We start from the raw sequence: 26,926 nt of genomic DNA on the forward strand, positions 1-26,926 counted from the left end.
AACAAACTTAATTTTATGATCTATTTCTGATGGGAGGTTTTATTTTGAAAGACTAGCATGAAAGCTATTGAGACTTCTGTCAGACTCATTTAAACAGGGTTCGAACAAGGTGCTTAAAGTGCTTGAAGTACTTGAATTTGAAATTTAAGTCCTGGAAAACCCTTGAAAACAGTCATATTTTTCAAGAGGTACTTGAAAAGTGCTTGAATTATTAAAAATAGGGATGCACCGATACCGAGCTCATGTACTCGTAAAAATACTCCGATACCAACAACCGATAGGCCTACCAGGTATATAACACAGCTGTGGTGCGTGAGCTGATCAGAGAAAACCGCACAGTGGATTGAGCACGCAGTGGCACAGACACACACGCAAGCTGGTCTAGTACATCCCTCTAAACAGACATCAGTGGAAGGTTTGTAGTTCAGTCGGATGTCAATGGCAAAGAAAATAAAACGAGGCATGTAACGTTAGCTTATTATTCACGTTAACTGTCGAGAGAGAGCGCAGTTCTGTTGAATGCTCTTGATTGCTGATCGTTCACTCAGCACGTGTTACTTGGATGGAAACTAAATCGTATATGTAAGTAAAGTAAAACATGAACTGTTACCTGATTTATGTATAACGAGTGATTCCCTACATTAATACTGGACGTTTACAGTCAAGAAGTTCCATGAACGCAAACATCAGTGCGCGCCCCGCAAAGCACCGTCTCCGCGCGCGAATACTGAATTAAATTGTCTTTCACGTTGTACGGACGAATTCACACAAAATTATGTAAAAAATCTTGGCGAGTAAATAGGTTACCCTTTTCAACTTTACAAAAAGATGCATCTATATTTAATTTATCCAGTAATGAATAGGCTATGCAATTTTTTCACATTTGATTAGGCTACTTTATTCAAATTTCTGTACCTGTTAGATCTACCCGAAAAACTCTAAAAACACTGTTTATTCATTTGTAGCCTTTCTTTGTTGTATTGTATTTATTTGTAAGTTGATTATTCGTTCTTATTTTGTTGCTGACTGCTTACCTTGAATAATGTTTTAAATTCACACTAATTAGCCTGATTAATTAGTTTTTGTTGTAGTATCAAGATTTGATTAAATAATTGATATTTCACTGATGTCTAAACATTTGTACCACTGACCCAAACCTCAGCACTGACCCTTCTTGAGCTGCTCTAGTCTACATATGTGCTGTGCTATTCAATGAAAGATAAAATATGATAGAGCAATAGAATGTACGGTAACAGAAGCTCATACAATGCATTTTAGCAGGCTTAAGCATGAAAATAATTGAAAGAAATATATATTTGATGAACAAATTAAGCCAACTAATATGATTTATATTCTTTTGGTTTATCTACTATTACATTAAAAAATTACAAACGCAGTGAAAAATCAGGGATCGGTTACGGTATCGATATCGCGTTCTACAAAAAGTTCTAATTCAAAATATTGTGATTTTTTTTTTTTTTTTTTGAAAAAATTCATTGTTTCACGCTAAATCAACACTGCAGTCCATCTGAGATATAGAGCTATTTCGCATGGCTATGAGCATGATCTTAAGTATATGATAAGTATATAATACAACTTTCATTCTTCAGGTCAATCATATATTCAATATGCTTTCAATGGGGATTTCCCATGCCTGACAGCGCTGGTCGATGGATTGACCTCTATGAAGTGAAACATCAGATACCATATATATTTAATTTGAGTAAAAAAATTAAATTAAATGAATAAAAATAATAATAAAGATATTGTTTGATAAGTGCTAATTGAAGTCCTTGAAATCCAAAAAAGTAGTGCTTGAAAAGTCCTTGAAAGTCCTGGAATTTCATTTGACAGAGTCTGTACGAACCCTGTTTAAAGCAACTGAGGAAAACGTGTTCCCTTTCGAGAGGTCTCTCCTATTGCGTAAGTAGCTTACGCTATGGGAAAACTCCTTTTCTCGAGAATATTGAAGTCTTTATGTAAAACGCATTGCAGCTGCACAGCAGACAGAAATGAGCGAAGGAGCTCGGTCATTGGCTGTGCTGCGGCAACTTGCTCGAACCAATGACGGGGCGACTCTGAATGCGCGACCAATGAGCGCGCCTCGCGCCCGCGCGTGTCAGAGCCCGCCAAGATGGGCGTGGCCAAGAGCTATATGTTGGGCGCCCCATCATGAGAGTTCTTTAGATTTAATCTCCTTCAGCGAACACATTCTTCGCTGGATCATCCGGATTATTGAAAGCCTTCGCCGCCGTGGAAAAGCATACAAGCGGGATTGCTACGAGGACGTCGGCATCTTCAGCCGCCTTCGAACGCCATCCTACTGAGCCATCCGGAAGAGAATCTCTCACTGGATAGTTGAGGCTATAGCTCTGGCTTATGAAGCCAAGGGACTTCAATGCCCCTGGGGAGTCAAAGCACACTCCACCAGGAGTGTGGCTTCTTCCTGGGCGTGGTCGAGCGGGATACCGATCGAGGATATTTGTGCGGCGGCAGGCTGGGCCTCACGTCCACATTTATCAGGTTTTACAACCTACAGGTCCCGACAATGCATTCCAATGTGCTGTAGAACTATGAGTTCGTATCTAGATTATGTATGTGCTTGTGTCACACTGAGCGCCTTCTGGCCGCTCTTTACTTTTTTCCCACATATAAAGCTCGCCTCTGCCGGCTGGTTGGATGATAACTTTGCTTTTAGCTCAGGCACCTGCCTCTGGCTATCATAAGGCGAAGTTCAGCACGCACAGCGTTTTGCATGGTGTTCCCATAGCGTAAGCTACTTACGCAATAGGAGAGACCTCTCGAAAGGGAACGACTCGGTTACTAAAGTAACCTCGGTTCCCTGAGAGGAGGGAACGAGTATTGCGTAAGCTGCCGTGCTTGTGCTTGGTTATTTCGCTTCAGTCGTTTTAACCTAAAGAACTCTCATGATGGGGCGCCCAATATATAGCTCTTGGCCACGCCCATCTTGGCGGGCTCTGACGCGCGCGGGCGCGAGGCGCGCTCATTGGTCGCGCATTCAGAGTCGCCCCGTCATTGGTTCGAGCAAGTTGCCGCAGCACAGCCAGTGACCGAGCTCCTTCGCTCATTGCTGTCTGCTGTGCAGCTGCAATGCGTTTTACATAAAGACTTCAATATTCTCGAGAAAAGGAGTTTTCCCATAGCGTAAGCTACTTACGCAATACTCGTTCCCTCCTCTCAGGGAACCGAGGTTACGTTAGTAACCGAGTTGTTTTCCTGATTCAATATCTGCGGTCACATTATTGTCATTATTATAATGTTATTTTCATAACTTGTCATGAAATAAAAAGTCTCTCACCTTAGGAATACACACTTTCCTGTCTTGTCACTGTTGTCAGCTGTAAGGAACTCAGCTTTTTGGAAATATTAATAATCAATAATATCTTGTTATTATTAATTATAAATATTTGGGTCAGTTAATTGGATTAACTTGATGTGGCTGAATTAATATTACAATCAATTAATCAGTTCTTCCAACGAACTCTTTTGATTATTAATTTATTCTAAGAAAAGGGTATCTTCCATGGCCACAGAAGAATAATTATTTCTTCGCCTGTACAGTACTTTGAGCCAGTAGCAAAAACCGTGATCGTAAAGTGACTTGTATTGCAAACAAAACAGAACCAAATACATATTATGTGCAAGTTTTATTAACCAAATATAGATCTTTATATGAATATAAATAAACTAAACAACATACACACATGAATACATAAATAGGTTAGTGATAGGATGAAATTGGAAACCGGAAGAGGGTCTATGAGAAGAACCATCAGAATTTCATTTTCACATTTCATTGAATTGAATACTTGCATTTGTAATGGGAACAATTCTTGAAGTTGTTGAAAATTGAAGCCGTTGATGGTTCCGGCAGTGTCAAGTGGAAGTTGGTTGAGCGTTCTCTTTCTCCAGGAACGCATGGCTGGTTTGGTCAAGGCCTGGGACTCTGTTGAGGCCACGCCGAGCACCCAGGAGAAGTGAGGAAGTCGGAAGGATGGGTGATTGGAGTCGTTGTTGGTTGGAGTCTTTGTTCCAAAACTCTTGAGATTGTCCTTGGTTCTTTGTGAGAGAGTCATCTCTCTCCTGCCTGAGCCCATATCTGGTTGGAATCGAGGCCTGCTGGGCCCTGGAGCCCCCGTGGAGGGGGAGGGGGTTCCCCAGAATCACCAGAACAGTGTTGCGGCTGGATGAAAGAACTAAGAGAGGGAGGTCACATGTGGACTGTCTCTAATAAGGCCTGGAAAAGATCCTCCCCTAAGGGTTGAACTCGACCAATCAGAAAGGTGACATGTCTGAGAGGGAAAGTGGCTCTTAGTTGATTTACGGATCTTTGTCCCTAGCATGATTATACCTTCATTAATGCTCAGATAGCTATAACACATCCACACTGCATTCTAGAAGAAGGTGATGTACATCAAAGTGTGAGTCATTAAATGAGGATTATTTAGGTAGGAGGCATGATACAGGTGAGGTTACATTGATCGTTAGTTGGTTGTATACCAGGATACATACCATAATATATACCTAATAGTACACGAGACAGTAAACCATTTACACTGTTTCTTTCACAGTTTTATGCATGTTCATTTATAGATCAGTTAGTCTATGATTAATGCAGCAAAGTCTGTTTTAAAGAGGGTTTCTGTTTCATAGTCTCTCTCTTGAGTATGTGGCCACATTCCTCGGAGGTCGTAAAATCTCCTTATCATGCCCTGTAACATGACACTGTTTCTGCCCTTGTGTTTGTTCATTTGGGCTGTGTGAGGAGTTTCATAAACCTTTGTATATAATGAATAATTAGTATGTGTCTGATTGGTCCATACCCTAAACAGCCGTTATACTGCAAATACGGCGCGCTGTATATTATCACTTCATTATAAATAATAATAAATGACGCACGGAGTGTCGTAGTTCTGTTGTCAATTAGTAAGTCATGAAATTACCAAAAAGTACCAATGACTTATGTAATTTAGTGTGTTAACTGGGAAGGATTTGCATGCAGGAATGATGTTCAAGTTTCCTTATGTTTCATTAATAGTTCATGTTAGTATTATTTTGTACATTTTATTTTTGGTGGCTCTACCAACTTTTTTGTATTAACAAAAAACTACATGATCTGTAAGTCGACAACATATGTTTTTACATGACTTCAACTCATCAAAATAAGTTAGTTTATTTTTTAAGTTATACAACATGCAATTTAAGTCAGTTTAATGTAATTTAAGTTCAAATGACTTGTTGATTGTACTTAAATTTAAGGCTGATTTTTTTTACAGTGTAGTTTGGTACTTTAAAAGCCTTACATTTATACTGTTATTACATTCTTATTATTCGTGTGTTATTTGAGTGTGTGAACCATATTTGTGAAATAAATTTATTTGGTTCTCAAAACCAAATTTATTATTTTTATAGGCTAATTTTATGTGCGTGTTCATGTGTGTGTACACATACACACACTCAGTTGCAGCTTAATGACCATGGTAAAATGTCCCAGTTGAGAACCACTGATCAAAACTAACTTTAGCTGGACAATAACTTTATTCTAGAGCTGCTGTAAAGCCAAAACAATCTCTGTTACTTTAATTTCCTATTATCACTGTAAAGCTGCTTTGAAACAATCTATATTGTTAAAAGCGCTATATATATATATGAAGGTGACCTGACTGATCTATAATTATATATTTAATAATATAATATATATATATATATATATATATATATATATATATATATATACAGGTCCTTCTCAAAAAATTAGCATATTGTGATAAAGTTCATTATTTTCCATAATGTAATGATAAAAATTAAACTTTCATATATTTTAGATTCATTGCACACCAACTGAAATATTTCAGGTCTTTTATTGTTTTAATACTGATGATTTTGGCATACAGCTCATGAAAACCCAAAATTCCTGTCTCAAAAAATTAGCATATTTCATCCGACCAATAAAAGAAGTGTTTTTAATACAAAAAAAAAAGTCAACCTTCAAATAATTATGTTCAGTTATGCACTCAATAGCCAATACTTGGTCGGGAATCCTTTTGCAGAAATGACTGCTTCAATGCGGCGTGGCATGAAGGCAATCAGCCTGTGGCACTGCTGAGGTGTTATGGAGGCCCAGGATGCTTCGATAGCGGCCTTAAGCTCATCCAGAGTGTTGGGTCTTGCGTCTCTCAACTTTCTCTTCACAATATCCCACAGATTCTCTATGGGCTTCAGGTCAGGAGAGTTGGCAGGCCAATTGAGCACAGTAATACCATGGTCAGTAAACCATTTACCAGTGGTTTTGGCACTGTGAGCAGGTGCCAGGTCGTGCTGAAAAATGAAATCTTCATCTCCATAAAGCTTTTCAGCAGATGGAAGCATGAAGTGCTCCAAAATCTCCTGATAGCTAGCTGCATTGACCCTGCCCTTGATAAAACACAGTGGACCAACACCAGCAGTTGACATGACACCCCAGACCATCACTGACTGTGGGTACTTGACACTGGACTTCAGGCATTTTGGCATTTCCTTCTCCCCAGTCTTCCTCCAGACTCTGGCACCTTGATTTCCGAATGACATGCAAAACTGAGCAACAGTCCAGTGCTGCTTCTCTGTAGCCCAGGTCAGGCGCTTCTGCCGCTGTTTCTGGTTCAAAAGTGGCTTGACCTGGGGAATGCGGCACCTGTAGCCCATTTCCTGCACACGCCTGTGCACGGTGGCTCTGGATGTTTCTACTCCAGACTCAGTCCACTGCTTCCGCAGGTCCCCCAAGGTCTGGAATCGGTCCTTCTCCACAATCTTCCTCAGGGTCCGGTCACCTCTTCTCGTTGGGTAGCGTTTTTTTGCCACACTTTTTCTTTCCCACAGACTTCCCACTGAGGTGCCTTGATACAGCACTCTGGGAACAGCCTATTTGTTCAGAAATGTCTTTCTGTGTCTTACCCTCTTGCTTGAGGGTGTCAATGATGGCCTTCTGGACAGCAGTCAGGTCGGCAGTCTTACCCATGATTGCGGTTTTGAGTAATGAAACAGGCTGGGAGTTTTTAAAAGCCTCAGGAATCTTTTAGAGTGTGTTTAGAGTTAATTAGTTGATTCAGATGATTAGGTTAATAGCTCGTTTAGAGACCCTTTTCATGATATGCTAATTTTTTGAGACAGGAATTTTGGGTTTTCATGAGCTGTATGCGAAAATCATCAGTATTAAAACAATAAAAGACCTGAAATATTTCAGTTGGTGTGCAATGAATCTAAAATATATGAAAGTTTAATTTTTATCATTACATTATGGAAAATAATGAACTTTATCACAATATGCAAATTTTTTGAGAAGGACCTGTATATATATATATATATATATATATATATATATATATATATATTATAATAATTATTTGTATTTTGAATAAGACATATTCATGTTATTTACTTAACCAATGTTGACTATATTATTTCCTGATTGTACATGAGTCATTTGCTGTAGTTAGAAAATAATAAAGCTGTAAAATGTTAAACATACTGAAAAATAGAGTTGATTGTTTTCTTGATTTTAAGGGTTAAACTGCTGTAGTAAGTTGCAAGTGTGTGCAAATAATGAATTTTTAGTGTTGAGAAGGTTTTTTTTTGTAACTGTTCCGATTCTGAAACAATTATGCTTTTGAAAACTGAAATGCTTTAAAATGTTTTTTTTTTTTGCGAAAATTTTTTTTGCTTAATGTATATCATCTTTATTTTGCTGTGCCGACAGAAGGAAAAAATATATTTTTGTTTATGAATAATATTTTGAGTTCGTTCTGTGAGTGACGTCATTTGTAATGGACCGGCTCAGTCAGAACAGCCCGTGACTGGAGAGAGTCAATCAGGTAGGTCTCTGCATTAAAGAGTGAAAATATGCTGTATTAAGTTAATTTTTAGGTTTATTTTAATAACGGAAGTGTAAAAAAAACGGAACACGTTTATGTATGCGCTTTTCTGCCAACAGGTCGATGTATTTTTGGAGTTGGAATTGCATAACCAATTTTTCAGAGTGCCATACCCCTCTTCCACTTAGACTGCAGTCACACCTTTTCCATTAAGGGACAATATTTGCCCCCTTTAATCAATTTTTCCATTTAATTTTTTTACTTTTTGTAATACCTTTAAAAAATAAATAATTCCTTAAATAAAACAATGTTCAATAAATAGGCAATGTTAAAAATCGTTTAATATTAATAAAAATATTATATTAAAATCGCCAGTAGGTGGCGGTAACTCATTGTCTTTATGTGTGAGTCATCGAGTCATTCATTGAATCTCGCGATTCGTTCAAAGCCACAGATTTCGTTGCAAAATAGAGCAATAACAATAAGCCTATAAATGTAGTAAATCACTTAATGTTACCCTTTTGTTTTGTTTTTTAACTGTTGTATAAAATCAATGTCACATTTGAAATGGTGTGGATATTAGGGAAACATTGCATCAACATTAAAAACACTGCTGGATATCAGCCTGCATTTTTTTTCGCACAAACAGCGCAGGCGGCTCGTGACAGAACACAGACCGGCTGAATGACACTTCAATTTAAGTTGAAAATCTCAAATGAAGATTGCTGAACTCCAGCTTGTCTGTGTTTTCAGATCATCCGCGCTTCTTGAGCTGTGAAGAGAGCGCGCGCGCATGGTTGCAGGCTAGTATTGAAAAGACCGGGTAGAAAACAAGTTCTTTTAACAGAAAAGCTCTGATTTGGGGGTTAAATTATTGAATTCTGGCATTTGTGGCCACAGCGGATTAAACTGAAACTTTCAGACGACATTCCTATTTCAGACGACAAACTACGCTTGGCTAACGTTACTATTAGGGATGCACCGAAATGAAAATTCTTGGCCGAAGCCGAATAATAATGAAACGCTTGGCCGAAGGCCGAACACTGAACGTGGTGTTTCAACATTTTTTCCATTTATTTTGCCAATTTTTTCACCATTGCATTTAATTAAATAGTAAAAATATGCTTTTTTTACTATTTTGTCTTGCTTTTCAGAGAAAAGAATCAAATTGCAAAAATACAATTTATTTAACACTGATTTTTTTTAACATTCCTGCAGATATTTAAACAAAGCACAATATAACTTAAAAAAATAAATTAGTAAAATAAAAAATGTATTTTTATTTGGCCATCTTTTAAGCCCCCCTTCTTGAATAGCCTATGTTAGGCCTATAACTGACTGCTGAAAGAATGTAACAAAAAAAGTGCATTGAAAAGTGAAAAAAAAATGTGGATGAACCCACAACAAATGAATAACTGTCCTACACATAAGACATGGTTTACATACACTTTATCATGGGCGTTGACAGGTTTGCATGGATTGCCTCAGATCATTTCGATATAGCGCGCGCTCTCCGTGGCGATTAGCAGATAAGGAGTTGCCATGAGAACGACTGACATCTCTCTCTCTTTTCATACAGATTACATAAACAGAGAATATTTGTTTTCGTTTTAAATTAGATCATTTAAAAGTAGACAATTAAATGATTATAAAAATATATTGCTTTTGCCTGTGTGACTAGTAATGGCAGAGTTTTGTTTAAGTTTAGAGATGTGCTCGCGAAAAAAAGTTAACGGAGAAGGAGAGGCAGAAAGCACACCCTGTTTATTTTCTTTATTTTACAAAAGCACAGTTTTGTTTCGATTGTAAGTGGACACAAGTAGACATTTAACAGTTTATTCTTCATATTTCTTAAGTCTGCATTTAAGTGACCATAAATGACGGAGTATTTAAGTCTATTTTGCTGCTATGTGAAAAAAATCCAGCAAAACGCAGCGGCGCGTTTGTCAACTACAGAGGGTTAAAAGACGCTTTAGTGCTGCAAGTAAGGGTATAACGTCTGCCACAGACGCATCAGATGAGCTTCTCTTTTGTTATCTGCTCAAAGGGGGCATGTTGGCTGCATTTATAAAGCGCGCGCCTCTCACTCTACGCTGGTTACTATTTGATCGCGTCATCAAAAACGTCATTGTTTCAAAAACTTTTTACTTATTCGGCCGAATAATTTCGGTTGCCGAACATCGGTGCATCTAGGGCTGGGTACCGAGTTCGGTAATTTTTAGGTACCGACCGAATTGCCTCGATACTACCGAGTATCGAAACATGTCTTGTTTTTCGGTACCAAGTTTCGGTACCTAAGTGGTTAATCTCGTCAACGTCAGTTAAACAATAAACATTCAGCATGATTGGCTGTGGCGGAAAAACACTAGTTTACGCGGCTGCCCAGAGACGTGGCTCGTCGCACGTGAGGCTGTAGTGTGTGTGTGTGTGTGTGTGTGTGTTGTTTAAGCGTAAGCGTCCAACCCAGATAGATAGAAAATATGTGGAAATGATCAAAAGTGTACCTATGTAGGCTACCCGACGATGCCATAAGCACACGATGCAATATTTTTGACAAGATAATTGCTGCCAAGACCGGTAACACGGTAAATCTGATAAGGCACTTAAAAGCGCACAGAATACACTCGAGAGTAGAAAGTTTATCCGCCTTCGACTACAAGAACTGGAGCGTGTCACAAATGAACCGAAACTCAGCGTATAGGATACTTGCCTCACAGACATGAGAAATAGTTCTATATATGTTCAAAATATGTCTACTTTTAAACAAAACAATTAGAAATAAATAGTTTGATTACCTAATCCATATAGGCACGCGCGCGCGCGTTCACTACTGCGGGGATGACGAGTCAGCATCGCAAATTCGCGATAATCATCTTTGCAGCTAACACGTATTTAAACACTTGTTCATTAATAAACAATTTAAATATCTCCTTGCTATCGTTTCCCGACACATCCATGATCATTAGGCTACTTTTGCCAGTGCTTTGCGCAAGCTTCATGTGTGCTGAGCGTGAGGCATATATCCCGCACCCCAGTAGCCTATATTTAATTCAATTCACATTTATTTGTATAGCATTTTTCACAAAACATATCGTTTCAAAGGAGCTTTACAGAAAATGCATGTGTCTAAATTACAATTTAGAGTGATCTGTTATCAGGGGTGACTGTGTGTAATGCATTTCAATTGATTTTCATTCAGTTTCATTGTTAAACAATGCATTAAGTTAAGGCAGAAACAATGAGCTCATTGAAGTAAAGAATACATGTTGTTAAATGATTAGGAAACATAGAAAACTTTAGCATTGGTGCTTTTTTACAGACTCAAAATATGAGTGTAAAAAAGTCAACAAAATGAAAAAATAAGTTTTTTTTTTTTTAGGTAATGTTATATTGATAAAATTGGTATCGAAAAAAGTATCGTTCAGGAACCGGTATCGAAGTCAAGATATCGGAATCGAAAATTTTTACGATACCCAGCCCTAGGTGCATCCCTAGTTACTATCTTGTTCTGTAACTCACTTGCCTAGTAACCATAACCGTAACGGTGCGCACGCTTTCGCGCTTTCTGCTATGACGTGGAGTGCGAGGTGCACTCAACGTTGCATGAATCTTTAGTTACAGTTAATTTTGTTATGGTGAACTTAATCCTAGTAAATCCTAGTAAAGGCAAAAAATATATAATACTTTTGTAATGAAATCCAAGACTTTGTATACCAAATTCAAGGTTTGTAAGGCCTTAAATTGAGATTATTTTTCAATGCTTTTAAGATCCCACAGGTACCCTGGTTAATGTGTCTTGTCCCCTCACAATGACAGTAAAATAATTATTAGGCTAAGGTTACATTACATGAGTCACGTCTAGGGCTGGGTATCGTAACAAAATTTTCGATACCGATACCGATACCTTGACTTCGATACCGGTTCCTGAACGATACTTTTTTCGATACCAATTTCATCCATATAACTGTCATGATCCCGGTATCCTCCTCTTACACTCTACCACCCTCTCCTGGTCACACTCTTTATTACATCCATTTACACACACACATTCCCATTCATTATCTCTGCCGCTCTCAGCTGTCTCTCATCACCTCATCACTCTCCCTCTTCTCCTCCCCAGCTGGTTCCCTCTTTCTCTGATTAGACTCTCTATTTCTAGTCTTCCCTGTCCTTTGTTCTTTGTCAGATTATTGCCATAGGTTACGTACCTGTGTACCTGCTGAACCAAGCCCTGTCGTGTCGTGTCCTGTCTGGTGCGTGCCTCAATCTGTCTACCGTGTTACCTCGTCTCTGCTTTGTTACTTCTTCAGCTAACGTGAGTGGTCAAGGATTGGCGTTCCCGTGCTCTCTACGGACCCAGCCTGTCTCATCCTCCGGGGATTTCCCGTTGCCGGTCCTGACCGTACATTTCTGTTCTATTACTGAGAGACTTTCCGTTTTCCTTTGGATGAGACTTTCTTCAGTTGGATTTATTCGCCTTATGTGCTACCTGTGTTATTTTGCCTGAACTAATAAACTTTGTCAAACTGCCCTTTGCTTTTGGGTCCTCTCTCCTACACGTGACAGAATAATCTGACCAGAAATGGACCCAGCAAGGGAGAGTCCTCTTCAATCTGCACTTGAGATCCAGGGAGCCATGCTGGGCCGTCATGAGGATGAACTGGCCGCCGCTCACCATGCCATGGATTCTCTTGCTACTCGCATGACCGATATCTCACAACAGCTTAATCACCTCCGAGTGGAATCCTCCACCTCTAGAAGCCGTGACACGCCTGAGCCGAGAGTGAACAACCCGCCGTGCTATTCCGGTGAGCCCAAGGAATGTAGATCCTTTTTGACTCAGTGTGAGGTTGTCTTTTCACTACAGACTTCCACATACGCTGAGGATCGCTCTCGCATCGCCTTCGTCATCTCCTTGCTGGCTGGCCGGGCGCGGGAGTGGGGAACAGCTGTGTGGAGTTCGGAGGCTGACTGTCTCAGCCGTTATTCCTCCTTCAAGGAGGAGATGCTGCGGGTTTTTGACCGTTCTGCATTCGGAGCGGAGGCTTCCCGTCCTTTGTCTACGCTTCGTCAAGGGAGAAGGTCAGCAGCAGATTTTTCGATTGAATTTCGTACCTTATCTGCTTCATGTGACTGGAACGAGCCTGCCTTAGTAGCCCGTTTCCTCGAAGGGCTCAATGCTGACATTAAGGATGAGATCCTCGCCCGTGAATCACCCACTCGACTGGATCCTCTTATTGATATGGCCATTCGTGTGGAGAGGCGCTTCGACATGCGCCGCCGCAGCCGCAGCCTTGAGAGGGCACTTTTCTCTACCCCGGCTCGCTCTTCTACACCGCCGCTTTTCACTGACTCCGAGCCTATGCAGCTGGGTGGTTTACGAATCTCCGCGGCCGAACGCCAGCGCCGTATAACGGCTCGTCTCTGCATGTACTGCGCTTCCGCCTCCCATCGTGTCGCCTCCTGCCCGGTAAAAGCCAAGGCTCACCAGTAGAGAGAGGGTTACTGGTGAGCGCTTCAACCCTAGACCCTCCGTCACGCGCACGCACTACTTTCTCTGCTCTTCTCCGCTGGCCAGGGTTTTCCACCTCCTGTCCGGTTTTGATCGATTCGGGAGCCGAGGGAAATTTTGTGGATGAGACTTGGGCTCGAGAACAGGGGATTGCCCTCATTGAACGTAAAGACTCCACCCCTGTCCACGCCCTTGATGGTAGTATCCTCTCTAGAGTGCGCTTTGCCACTGCTCCGGTGAGTCTCACCATCTCTGGTAATCATCAAGAGACAATTTCTTTTCTAGTTTTGCATTCTCCTTTTAACCCTGTTGTTTTAGGACATCCCTGGTTAGTCGAGCATAATCCTCAGATTAACTGGTCTAGAGGTTCAATTCTTTCATGGAATTTGTCGTGTCATGTCAAGTGTTTGATGTCTGCTGTTTCTCCTGTCTCTTCTGTCTCTGTCTTTCAGGAGGAGCCGGGTGATTTGTCCGGGGTCCCGCGGGAGTACCATGATCTTCGAGCGGTCTTCAGTCGTTCCAGGGCCACTTCTCTTCCTCCCCATCGACCGTATGACTGCGCTATCGACCTCCTTCCTGGCACCACCCCTCCCCGGGGTAGACTTTACTCTCTCTCCGCCCCCGAACGCGAAGCTCTAGAGAAGTATCTTTCTGACTCGCTCGAAGCTGGTACCATTGTGTCTTCCTCCTCCCCTGCCGGTGCGGGTTTTTTCTTCGTTAAAAAGAAGGATGGTACATTACGCCCCTGCATAGATTATCGAGGCTTGAATGACATCACGGTCAAGAACCGTTATCCCTTGCCTCTCATGTCTTCTGCCTTCGAAATCTTGCAGGGGGCCAAGATCTTTTCTAAACTAGATCTTCGTAATGCTTACCACCTTGTCCGCATTAGGGAGGGGGACGAGTGGAAGACGGCGTTTAACACCCCCTTAGGACACTTTGAATATCGCGTTCTTCCTTTCGGGCTGGTCAACGCTCCCGCCGTGTTCCAGGCGTTAATTAACGACGTGCTCAGAGACATGTTGAACATTTTCGTTTTTGTCTACCTTGACGATATTTTAATTTTCTCTCCCTCTCTCCAAGTACACACTCTACACGTTCGACAAGTTCTCCAACGTCTCCTCGAGAACCGACTGTTTGTTAAGGCCGAGAAATGTACCTTCCACGCGCAGTCCATCTCATTTCTTGGTTCGGTAATTTCCGCTGAGGGCGTTAGCATGGATTTCTCCAAGGTCCGTGCGGTCACGGAATGGCAAGTGCCTGAGTCGCGCGTTGCTCTTCAACGTTTTTTAGGCTTTGCAAATTTTTATCGTCGGTTTATCCGTAACTTTAGTCAGATCGCCGCCCCTCTCTCTGCCCTCACGTCCGCCAGGGTCCGATTTTCCTGGTCGGAGGGGGCTCAGACAGCTTTTGATCGCCTCAAGTCCCTTTTTTCCTCCGCCCCGATCTTACGAACTCCTGATATCTCTAGACAGTTCATTGTTGAAGTTGATGCATCAGAGGTGGGCGTTGGAGCTATTCTCTCCCAACGCTCATCTTCTGATGAGAAGGTTCATCCCTGCGCCTACTATTCGCATCGTCTTTCGCCCGCCGAACGAAATTATGATGTTGGCAATCGCGAGTTATTGGCCATCCGTTTAGCTCTCGGAGAGTGGCGTCACTGGCTTGAGGGTGCCTCAGTCCCGTTCGTTGTCTGGACGGACCATAGAAATTTAGAGTACATTCGTTCCGCGAAGAGGCTCTGCGCTCGTCAGGCTCGTTGGGCACTTTTCTTTACGCGTTTCGATTTTTCCATCTCCTTCCGCCCCGGGTCTAAGAACCTCAAGCCTGATGCTCTTTCGCGACAGTTTGCTTCCCCAGAGGTTGTTCCCAATAAGGAGGAGATCCTTCCTCAGGGCGTGGTGGTGGGCGCAGCTGTCTGGGGAATAGAACGTTTGGTCAAGCGCTCTCTGGCCCACGCCGTTACTCCTCGTCTTTGTCCTAAGGGTCTTTTGTACGTTCCTCCTTCTGCTCGTCTCGCGGTCTTTCAGTGGGGCCATTCATCCAAACTGTTTGCCCATCCCGGCGTTAGGGGCACGCTCGCCGCGGTCCGCCAAAGGTTCTGGTGGCCCTCTCGTGAGCGCGACATTCGCCGTTTCGTCGCTTCGTGTGCCGTTTGCGCTCAGACTAAATCTGGTAATTCTCCCCCGGCCGGGTTGCTGCGTCCCCTTCCGTTACCGTCTCGCCCATGGTCTCACGTCGCCATGGACTTTATCACGGGTCTCCCCTCCTCTGAGGGGAACACCGTGATACTTACTGTCGTTGATCGTTTTTCTAAGACCGCCCGCTTTATTCCTTTACCTAAACTCCCGTCTGCTAGGGAGACCGCCCAGATTGTCGTCGACAAGATCTTTAAGATACATGGTCTTCCCTCCGACGTCGTTTCCGATAGGGGTCCCCAGTTCTCTTCCCTGTTCTGGAGGGAGTTTTGTCGCCTTATTGGAGCGTCGGCTAGTCTCTCCTCCGGTTTTCACCCACAGACCAATGGCCAAGCCGAACGAGCAAACCAGATAATCGGTCGCATTCTCCGTAGCCTCGCTTTCCGCAATCCGGCTTCCTGGTCAGAGCAGCTCCCCTGGGCGGAGTACGCACTTAATTCCGCTCCGTCTTCTGCCACTGGTCTATCCCCTTTTCAGTGTTGTCTCGGCTACCAGCCTCCGCTTTTTTCGTCACAAGATACAGACTCTAAGATGCCGTCGGTACAAGCCTTCATTCAACGTGCTAAGCGTACTTGGAGAGGGGTCAGGTCTGCTCTATTGAAGTCTCGTGCTCGCACCCGGCGGGCCGCTAATAGACGTCGTGTCAAAAGCCCCCGTTATTCCGTTGGGCAGAGGGTTTGGCTGTCTACCCTTAATCTTCCTCTCCAATCCTCTTCGCGTAAACTGGCCCCTAAATTCATCGGGCCTTTCCGCGTCCTTAAGATACTCAGTCCTGTCTCAGTCAGACTCAAATTGTCTGCCAATCTTCGACGCGTTCACCCGGTTTTTCACGTATCATGTATTAAACCCGTTACTCGTGTTCCTCCCCGTCCTGTCACTACCCCTATCCGTGTTGAAGGCGCTCCCATCTACAGGGTTCGCAAACTTCTCGACGTGCGCCCCCGGGGTCGGGGTCATCAGTTTCTGGTTGATTGGGAAGGATACGGTCCTGAGGAGAGAAGTTGGATTCCTTCCCGGGACGTCGTGGACCGCTCGTTGATCGATGACTTCTACCGCTCCCGCCAGTCCTCCTCCTCCGTTGCGCCAGGAGGCGCTCCTTGAGGGGGGGGGGTACTGTCATGATCCCGGTATCCTCCTCTTACACTCTACCACCCTCTCCTGGTCACACTCTTTATTACATCCATTTACACACACACATTCCCATTCATTATCTCTGCTGCTCTCAGCTGTCTCTCATCACCTCATCACTCTCCCTCTTCTCCTCCCCAGCTGGTTCCCTCTTTCTCTGATTAGACTCTCTATTTCTAGTCTTCCCTGTCCTTTGTTCTTTGTCAGATTATTGCCATAGGTTACGTACCTGTGTACCTGCTGAACCAAGCCCTGTCGTGTCGTGTCCTGTCTGGTGCGTGCCTCAATCTGTCTACCGTGTTACCTCGTCTCTGCTTTGTTACTTCTTCAGCTAACGTGAGTGGTCAAGGATTGGCGTTCCCGTGCTCTCTACGGACCCAGCCTGTCTCATCCTCCGGGGATTTCCCGTTGCCGGTCCTGACCGTACATTTCTGTTCTATTACTGAGAGACTTTCCGTTTTCCTTTGGATGAGACTTTCTTCAGTTGGATTTATTCGCCTTATGTGCCACCTGTGTTATTTTGCCTGAACTAATAAACTTTGTCAAACTGCCCTTTGCTTTTGGGTCCTCTCTCCTACACGTGACAATAACATTACCTAAAAAAAAAACCTTTTATTTTTTACACTCATATTTTGAGTCTGTAAAAAAGCACCAGTGCTAAAGTTTTCTATGTTTCCTAATCATTTAACAACATGTATTCTTTACTTCAATGAGCTCATTGTTTCTGCCTTAACTTAATGCATTGTTTAACAATGAAACTGAATGAAAATTAATTGAATTGCATTACAGTCACCCCTGATAACAGATCACTCTAAATTGTAATTTAGACACATGCATTTTCTGTAAAGCTCATTTGAAACGATATGTAACTCGTATGTAACATGAAACTATTTCTCATGTCTGTGAGGCAAGTAGGCCTATCCTATAAGCTGAGTTTTGGTTTATATGTGACGCGCTCCAGTTCTTGTAGTCGAAGGCTGATAAACGTTCTACTCTCGAGTGTATTCTGTGCGCTTTTAAGTGCAGATTTACCGTGTTGCCGGTCTTGGCAGCAAATATCTTGTCGAAAATATTGCATTGTGTGCTTATGGCATCGAGTCGGGTACATGGGTACACTTTTGATCATTTTTACATATTTTCTATCTATCTGGGTTGGACGCTTACACACACACATACACACACACTACAGCCTCACGTGCGACGAGGCAGAGGCACGTCTCTGGGCAGCCAGGTAAACTAGTGTTTTTCCGCCGCAGCCAATCATGCTGCATGTTTGTTTCACTGACGTTGACGAGATTAACCACTTAGGTACTGAAACTTGGTACCGAAAAACAAGACATGTTTCGGTACTCGGTAGTATCGAGGCAATTTGGTCGGTACCTAAAAAGTACCGAACTCGGTACCCAGCCCTAGTCACGTCTAGGGCTGCAACAACTAATCGATAAAATCGATTATAATCGATTATGAAAATCGTTGTCAACGAATGTCATTATCGATTAGTTGGTCTGCTTACGTCACGGGGAGCGTTTACTGGTACGCACACACACGCAAGGTCTCTCTTCCTCAGGCGCTCTGCCGAGCGCGCGCGCTACACGGTTTGGAGCAGTCTCTTCTGTCTCGCATGCGCGCTCTTGCTTGCGCGCTCTAGATTTCGAGAGTTTGAACTAATTCGCGGGCATCAGGGAGCCGCAATCAATATGCGGGAGACTCCCGGGACTTCCGGGATGTCTTTATGTTGTTTTGAGCATCAGGTTGTGCAATCAGTTCGCTCGCAACGTAAGTGATGGATTAAAATAGCGCTACCGCAGAAATAGGTTAAATTAAAACGGTGTTTACAAAGTGAAGCACTAAATATAAAGGCAGTTAATAACAGCAGCAGTAAAATATTGTTTTTTAGTCACTGTACTCAGTGGTTTTCAGCGAATGCTTGTGCACTAATGCATAATTTCTCCTGTCCTTTACTCAAGCCTGTTAGCTTGCTGGGTAACGTTACCTCCATTCCGTTCTCTTTTTAAAGCATTTGTCTACTAATTTTTAATTGTTTTTCAAACGCGATCTACTGCGGCTCTACATTCACACAATTGTTTTCAGTCTTTCTATATTTATTTAATCAATTTATCCTTATATTATATTCTTTTATATATTATATATATAATATATATTATATTCTTTATCCTTATATTCCTTATATATAATTAATTTTAAATAAAAATTAAATGAATTATATATTTTAGATGTTTTTAGTTCAGATATTCACATCTGAACAACATGTCTGTGTAAATTTGTTTTAACAAAAATTGTGTTAAAACATAATATGTTGGATATCATTTTTTTTAACAATAATCATGTTTGTCAACTTGCCATCAGCAATTATCAATAAAAACAATGCAAATATTGATATTAGTAAAACTCAATGTGTGGCTTTTGCACTTTTTAAAGTACACTTTTACACATAAATACCCTGATTTACGGTTTTATTTAGTTATAATAAATAAAAAAATCGAATTTAATTTCTATCCGATTAATCGATTAATCGAAAAAATAATCGTCCGATTAATCGATTATCAAAATAATCGTTAGTTGCAGCCCTAGTCACGTCACATAGTGGTCTATTTTCAGTTCAAAATGGCGAAAATAGACAAAAGTTTATTAGTTTGCCTGATTATTTTTGTGATTCGTTTAACATTTATGTTAGAGTTGATCTCTAGCCTTACGTGCCAACATTTTCCATTGTTCGTACATGGAAATAATCTTTCTTTCTTTCTTCTGAATTTCATCTTTTTGAAATGCAAGCATTTTTTCTGTGGGATTTCGTGGACGAACAGAACGTCGGGGACCTTGAGATTCTGCTAAATCTTCTCGGAGTTTACTTTTAAGTTCACTCAAAGATTGTTTTTTAGCCTCAATTCTCACTATTATCTGTTGTCGCTTTAAACTCTCTGTTGATGTTTGATACTCATTATTAATGGTTTCAATATCATGTTGGAGACTATTAATCAGCCCTTCACATTCAACATTATCAAAGGAACAATTTGACTCAATCATTTTAAAATTACCAGATTAACACACACAGTAATAAAAATGTTCAGCACAGTTAAAACGTTATTCAAATTTCCAAACAATAATCATGAAGCCTCAAACATTAATATCAAGTGTTTTTGTGTTTTTAAAACAACCCTTTGTAGAGAAAAATATTTCCTTTAAAACTTGTGTGTATATATATATATATATTAGGGCTGTCAATCGATTACATTTTTTAATCTAATTAATTACATACTCTGTAATTAATTAATCTAAATTAATCGCATACACAATCTTACAATGTTTACATGGTACAATTTCTGGTAAGCTACGTATTTATTATTATTGCTTGACACAAATTTCACGATTTCAATTTAATTTAATTATTGTGATTTGATGCAATATTGACTCATTTGGATAAATATTAGGTACACAAGATAGGCATTCATTTTTCTCAAGAAAAAAAAAATCTCACCCAATGCTGTAAAAATACAGAGAGCCATATCAGCTGGTAGTATTTAAGGTTAAAAAATAGCTCAAATTAAATATAATGCGTGTTTATTACAAATAACAACTTTGATATAAGTAAAAATATAATACATACCTAATATACTATTAGGCATAAATTTTGAAAAATACTCTATAGCTCTTTTTTATAGCCAACTATAACATGCTATATGGTCATGAAATGGCTTTCCTGAGGAAACTTAGGGCTAAATGTTATGTGACATAATTGTTCTCCAGCTGTTTTATTGACCTCTTTTCGCGGTTGAAAAACACGGATTGATCGAGGAATATACATTTCGGTAAGTTTTAGGCTGCCCTACTGTATCTTTCAACATTGGTCATTCGTGTTTATTTACTATTAGCTAGAGATGATCGGCTCATGTGCCGGTATAGGGATCTGTCATGTCACATTTACAAGCGCCAAAATGGTATTGTTTGATTTTCGTAATAAAATTAACAGAATCTGAGAGCTGAGATTTTTTTTTATATCATAAGTAACGTGCTCTGTCTTGTCTGTTTCCGTGTCCTCTCTTTGGTGCGCGATTTTTCTGTGCGTGAGAAAATGGTTGTGTGACGTGAGAGCGCGTGAAAAGTTACAACACACACACACACACAAGCGCGCTTTCTCTCAGACACACTCACCGACTCACGCACACACTCCTGGATGCTTTGCATTGATGTGGTACTTTAGAGTTTGACGAACTCTGTTTGTTATAAGTAAATGTTCCAAACAATGATCCAAGCTGCGCGTTCTTGTCTCCCTCCTTCTTTTTACACGAATGCTAGAACGGCTCCGCAAAGGTCAAAACGGAATGGATTAATCTGCGTTATTTTTTTTTACGCGTTATTTCTTCTCAGATTAATTAATCGAAATTAACGCGTTATTTTGACAGCCCTAATATATATATATATATATATATATATATATAGATATATATATATATATATATATATATATATATATATATCACTTCAAACACAATAAATTATTTGGTCTTTCAAAATGCTTTAAACATTTCAAACCCTTGTTTTAAGCTTAATGCAGACCGGCCAACCTGTACGCATTTTGCGTAGCGGGTACGCATTTTGACCTCAAAGTACGGTGGTACGATTTGTCACTCTAAACTACGCAAAAACCTGGTGACGCTTCTGTGCACGCGCAGTCCTCAAATCAAGCAACAGCAAAAGAAGCGGAGTTCGACCAATCATAGCGCTGGGTTCATTCCCCAAATACCAAGCGGGGATGATTGACAGATGCGTAAGGCCTATCACTAAAAAGAGACTGAAAATCGGCAGCAAGACCGATCCTCTTCCACTCCCGCGGCCCGACGTCTGACTGAGTTTATAAGCGAGGACAGTACAGTAGTCACAGCACTTCTGACTCCTGAAGGTAAACGGGCTGGGGTGGATGTGGAAAGTTGAAATATTGTTTTTAGTTAACTTAATCTGGATTCGATGATCATACGGGAGTGATCGCATGGATTAAAATACTCCTTCATTCATGGTCACTCAGATAAGAGGAAAACATCATTCAGCCATGCAAATTATAAAATGCTTAAGTATGCATTTTAAATCTAAATGAACAATAAATCTAAATAAAATTAAAATCGCTATGGCATAGTGATTATGAAAGTTTTGTAATTTGTGGATTACTGATAAGCACGTGTCTGGAGAAACAGGCGTTTATTTATTCATTCTAAGTGCTGAGAAACGTAGTCTGCATGTGTTATGTTATTGTGTTAATAATAACTAAAGTAACTAATTATGTTACATAATTATTTTGTATGGATACTAGCGTATTAGTTACTTATGGATTAAAAAGTACCGTTGTATCAGTGCTGTGCGAGCTCTCCCTCACAAGCACAGACCGCGCGCACAGAGAGAGAAGATAATTGTAAATTGACGGGCTAAGTTTAAATTTTGTTTTAGGTTGTGTTTTTTTCTGTCAACATGTCAGAAAGCATTTTGTATTATCCATCCGTGTTTTTAAAATTCGTTAAAAGACAGACGTTTTACTGTTAACACAGCCCCATATTTCGGATTCATCTAAACTTATATACTTGATATTCTTTTTAGAATAAGTGATTCGTTTTGCTATTATTGGACTCCTGTCTATTCATTGTCAACTATTTTCTATTCACAACTTTCCTGCGAGTCTTATTGGGCGTCGCCATGACACACGATACTTCCTGTTGCCGGTATCTAAGTTCCGGTTTAGCCTTAGCAGGGAGACAGACGACAGCAATGAAGCTAGCAAACAAGGGACACTACTCGCGGGAACAAACAAAAGGAGGAAAACTGATTACTTATAAATATTAAATGTGACAGACTACGCAATGGCTCCTTGTGGCTCAACGTGTGCCGTTGTCGGGTGCACAAACAACACGCGAAAACTGAAGGACTTTATGAACGGGATCTGTTTCCAACATAAACGGACCCGCTTGACCTGTTGCCCAGCACCCTACGCACTCCATTCAATGCCGAAGGACGAGACAAAAACAAGAGAATGGTTAGCGGCCCTAAAGCTAAAAAATCCACCGAAGAGAGTTTATGTCTGTTCTTACCATTTCATCGACCACAAACCAACGGAGCTTCATCCGAATCCGGAGTTATTCCTGGGTTATGAACGACAGCCAGTTAAGAAAAGGCGAAAACTCATCAGGTGCCAGGATAACTTGGAGGTAGCACTACAAGCTAACAGTCAGACATCAGCTTCGACCAGCAATACTGAAGTGCAGCACGAACAGGAAGAGTCTCGTAAGTAATTTGTGTGACATCTTTATATTATATATTTTTTTAATTGCCCAAATGTAACCTAATGCTGCCGCACTGCTGCGCTCAAGTTGGCTAAGTGTTGTGATGGTTCAATAAAGTAGGCTATCTATCTATCTTTTCTGGGTTTCCAATTTAACTTACCCAGTTTGTGTTTAAATTGCTTACATAGATTACAGCGCATGCACCCACTTCCACTCTGACACAACTCCGGAGGTTTCATTCTTGGATGAGCGGCAAACATCCACAACCCATGAGGATGGTAAGTTAGCCTAATACATTGTTTGTTGTTCAGTTAGATTCTAACCTGTATTATGCAAAGCTATGTTGGTCAACTAGGTCAACCAGAGATGATAATGATTTGTCTAGATGGAGGCTATAACGTTTTTTTAAATAAATAAATACATAAATAAATACATAGATTAATAAATAAATAAGGTTTAGGCACCCCTGGTAATTCAGTTTATCATCTGCTGGGTGATTTTGAAGCAGTAACTTCCTTCGGATATTTTGTTTACAAATAGTGACATTTGAGATATGAAATTGCATTTATAGAATCAACTTCAACAATGTTATATAATAACAATACTACAATAGTAGGTGCAAAAGTTACAACAGCCTGTAGATGCTTCCTCTGGTCTCAGTGCTTAGTCCCTGGTGTCTGCACAGAAGATAAACTGAAATCTTAGTAATGAACAGGGGTGCCTAAACTTTTACATAAAACTGTAAGTAGTATTGGTATAGCTATAGATAACATGACTTAACTTGCCACCTGCTACTGAAGTAGTAGAGCTCAACATTAGGCCTGAAACCTGATTTTGATTTTCATTGTCAACTTAGATTGCAGTGAGGACACCTCTTCTGACACAACCATCAGGACAGCAACCAAGTGTTCGATACAGACCCAGTGGGAAGACCCTGCCTTACTGCATCATGGTTATGCGAAGCTGGCCACCAACACTAAAGAAGTCCATCATCAAGCAACACAGTGCAGTGTGGCGCATAATATTCTTCTCAATGATTCAGACTCATTACTGTACACTGGCATTCCACTTCAAACATTTAATACTCTTGTTTCGGTGCTTGAACAGTTTGCGGGGTCTTTTAAAATGTCTGTAAGAGACCAAGTCCTCCTAACATTAATGAAATTAAGATTGAACCTCATGATTGGTGATCTGAGCAGACGGTTCTTCATATCAGAGAGCTTGTCAAGTAAGATTATATCTTACTGGATTGACAAATTGGAGGAAGTTACAAGAAACCTCATCCCTTGGCTTCCTCGGGAAACTATTCGGGCGACTATGCCACAAGCTTTTAAAACTAAATACCCCAACACAACATGCATTTTGGATTGTAGCGAAAGCCTGTTACAAAAACCAAAAAACCTAGACTCAAGAGGAGAGTCCTATAGCCATTATTATTCCCATAATACAGTTAAGTACCTTGTAAGTATTGCTCCATGTGGATTGATAATGTTTGTCTCTGCAGCTTATGGTGGACGCTGTAGTGACAAGTTTATTACTATGGACTCTGGGATTCTGGAGTACTTACAACCGGGTGATGAGGTCATGGCAGACCGTGGATTCACAATTAGAGACATACTCTTCGAAAGGAAAGTTAACCTAGTCATACCCTCGTTCACAAAAAAAGGTGCACAACTCACTGAAGAACAGGTCACTTCCACTAGAAGAATTGCAAATGTTAGAATACACGTGGAAAGGGCCATCAGACGCCTAAAGGTGTTTAAAATCTTATCACAAGTAGTGCCTATTTCCCTGGTCCCAAAAGTAGACAAAATTCTACGTATATGTTCTGCCCTTGTGAATTTGCGGGGTGATCTCATTCGTGACGGCGAACAATAGGTCACTTCATGCATTTAAAAAAAAAAAAAACTAACGGGGAGAGTTCAGTGCAGCTTCAAATGAACTCCAGAATTGTAATGTAGAGGTAATGAAATCACATTTAATATTTGTAATTGTTGAAATGTTGTCCATGTCAGACATTGTCAGTATACATTTGATTATTTTTTTATCAACATGGAATTAAGTGAGTTGTAATAAACATGAATTAACATTTCATTGCTGTAAATTGAATTATTTTCAACAGTGGGCACTAACAATGGCACTTGGTCACATTTGTCTTTCCTTACTCTCTCTTTACATTTTCCTCACAATTTCAGTGTATCTCCCATCAAACTTAAGCCGCCCCTCAGCAAATTCATCAACAAGTTGAGGCAGCATGGATGAGAAGTAGAATGCTCTCAACCGTTTCACCTGTTCTGTGACAAACAGCTCATCAAATGGTACACTAAATACCAAACTCTCATCTGGTGTCCAGATCATCAGTCTGGCTGTCTTGAGACCTGTGCAAAACATTCCTAGTTGGACTTGCATGTAATAGCCCCGGCTACCAGTTTTCTGAACCTCAAGTTTTCCATCCACTACCTTAAAATCACTGAATCTCTGAGATAACAGTTCACTGAGTGTCTGGTGATTTTTATTTGGGACGGGGCATTTAATCTCTAAGAGCTCACAGGAGTTGATGATTCCATCTGGACTTGCTGATAACCATGGCTCTGCCCCACATACAATTGTGCCTGTGTGTGTTATGTTCATTCCCTGTTCTTTCAATTGGTTGCAAGCTGTTTCTTCATTTTCTTTCCCATAATTAGTGGCATAGTTACCACGAAAGCTGGGGTAAAAGTGCTCACACAAAAACTTTTCACTATTTGTGCCTGCACGTACAGGCACCTTCTTTGCTGAACTGGCTGTGATTCTAAGTTTCCTAGAACTGTGCCACAGATCAGATGCACTCTGCCCCCTCGTCTCAAGTTCTAGTGTATCAGCTTGTTTGCCATCCATACTAACATAAGCCTGGTAGAATTTTTGGCATTTCACACAACTCAGATCATTGTCATGATTTTGATGTGACAAAATTGTTAAATCATTGATGGTTCCCTGTTCTTTTGAACTCCCCTTTGGTTCTGCTGATGGAGTGGCATTGTAACACTTTTCCAGTAGTGTATTCTTGAGAAGAAATAGAGGTTTTGTTAGAGATTTGTCCACACTCTCTCTAAAGTCTTTGTGGGACTGATACTGTGGTGTGTTTGGGAGCTGACTGCCAACTGCCCTAGTCTCTTCCTCATACTCATCCTCTGCCTTGTGGTGCCTAAAATGAATCTGGCTCAGACGCTTGGGCTGAAGGTTCTTGGATGTTCCTTCATTCCATCTCCGCTGTGTGTCAGTACATGCAAGCCCTGTCTTTCCACTAACCACTGCATTCTGGACCTGAATCAGCCATAACATAATGTTGATGACATTTTTGTACATTAACGGCATTGCACACTACAGTAGGCTACTGCATAAATTCAATATTTCGAACACAGACATTGTCCTGCACTTTACTTAGAATAAAAACTGCAGTTAAGCTGTTTTTGTAAGGGGTATTCTTTATTGTTTTCAATAATTTACAGATTTAATGTGTAGCAAGATCAGTGTTGTGCAAGTTACTTCCAAACTGTAATACATTATACATTACTTGTTACTGTTATTTAAAAGTAATTCATTACCTTACAATATTACTGTCTCAGAATTGTACTGCGTTACATTACTCCTGTATTACTTTTGAGTTACTTTCACCAAAATAACTATACAGAAGTAGAACTTAACATTCTAAAATGACTAAGGCTGTAACGATATGCCATATCTTCATGCCATTTTCACCATTAGCAGCTTTTCCTCTGGCCAGCGTGAGCACAGAGGCCGAAATCATACCTCACGGCACTCCTGTCAAAAATAAATCGCTATACAAATATATCAGACGCTGCCGTTTAGTCTTTAATTACAGACTTGGACACCACACGCCACACACCACACGCGGCTATTGACTGACCACGAACAGTTAATTTAGCCTACTTGCAT

General features: G+C 40.8%; 4 protein-coding genes across 4 annotated transcripts in view; all 4 read left to right on the forward strand.

Moving 5' to 3' along the window:
* LOC143715491 (uncharacterized) overlaps positions 1-26,926 on the forward strand; it is a 659,702-nt gene that overhangs the window by 210,688 nt on the left and 422,088 nt on the right. The window lies entirely within an intron of this gene.
* Positions 1-26,926, forward strand: part of LOC143715483 (uncharacterized) — a 349,601-nt gene that overhangs the window by 175,957 nt on the left and 146,718 nt on the right. The window lies entirely within an intron of this gene.
* The window catches only part of LOC143715461 (uncharacterized), a 272,811-nt gene that overhangs the window by 144,035 nt on the left and 101,850 nt on the right, over positions 1-26,926 (forward strand). The gene's annotated exons all lie outside the window — the stretch shown is intronic.
* On the forward strand, positions 22,385-25,082 carry LOC143715396 (uncharacterized). The gene is made up of 3 exons (XM_077207153.1): positions 22,385-22,991; positions 23,179-23,268; positions 23,847-25,082. Exons 1-3 carry the CDS (start codon positions 22,571-22,573, stop codon positions 24,866-24,868), a joined length of 1,533 nt encoding a protein of 510 aa, XP_077063268.1. The 5' UTR covers positions 22,385-22,570; the 3' UTR covers positions 24,869-25,082.

This window comes from Siphateles boraxobius, unplaced genomic scaffold (assembly GCF_051911475.1).
Source record: "Siphateles boraxobius isolate OS27281-9 unplaced genomic scaffold, OSU_SipBor_1 6, whole genome shotgun sequence".
In the NCBI taxonomy this organism is placed as follows: Eukaryota; Metazoa; Chordata; class Actinopteri; order Cypriniformes; family Leuciscidae; genus Siphateles; species Siphateles boraxobius.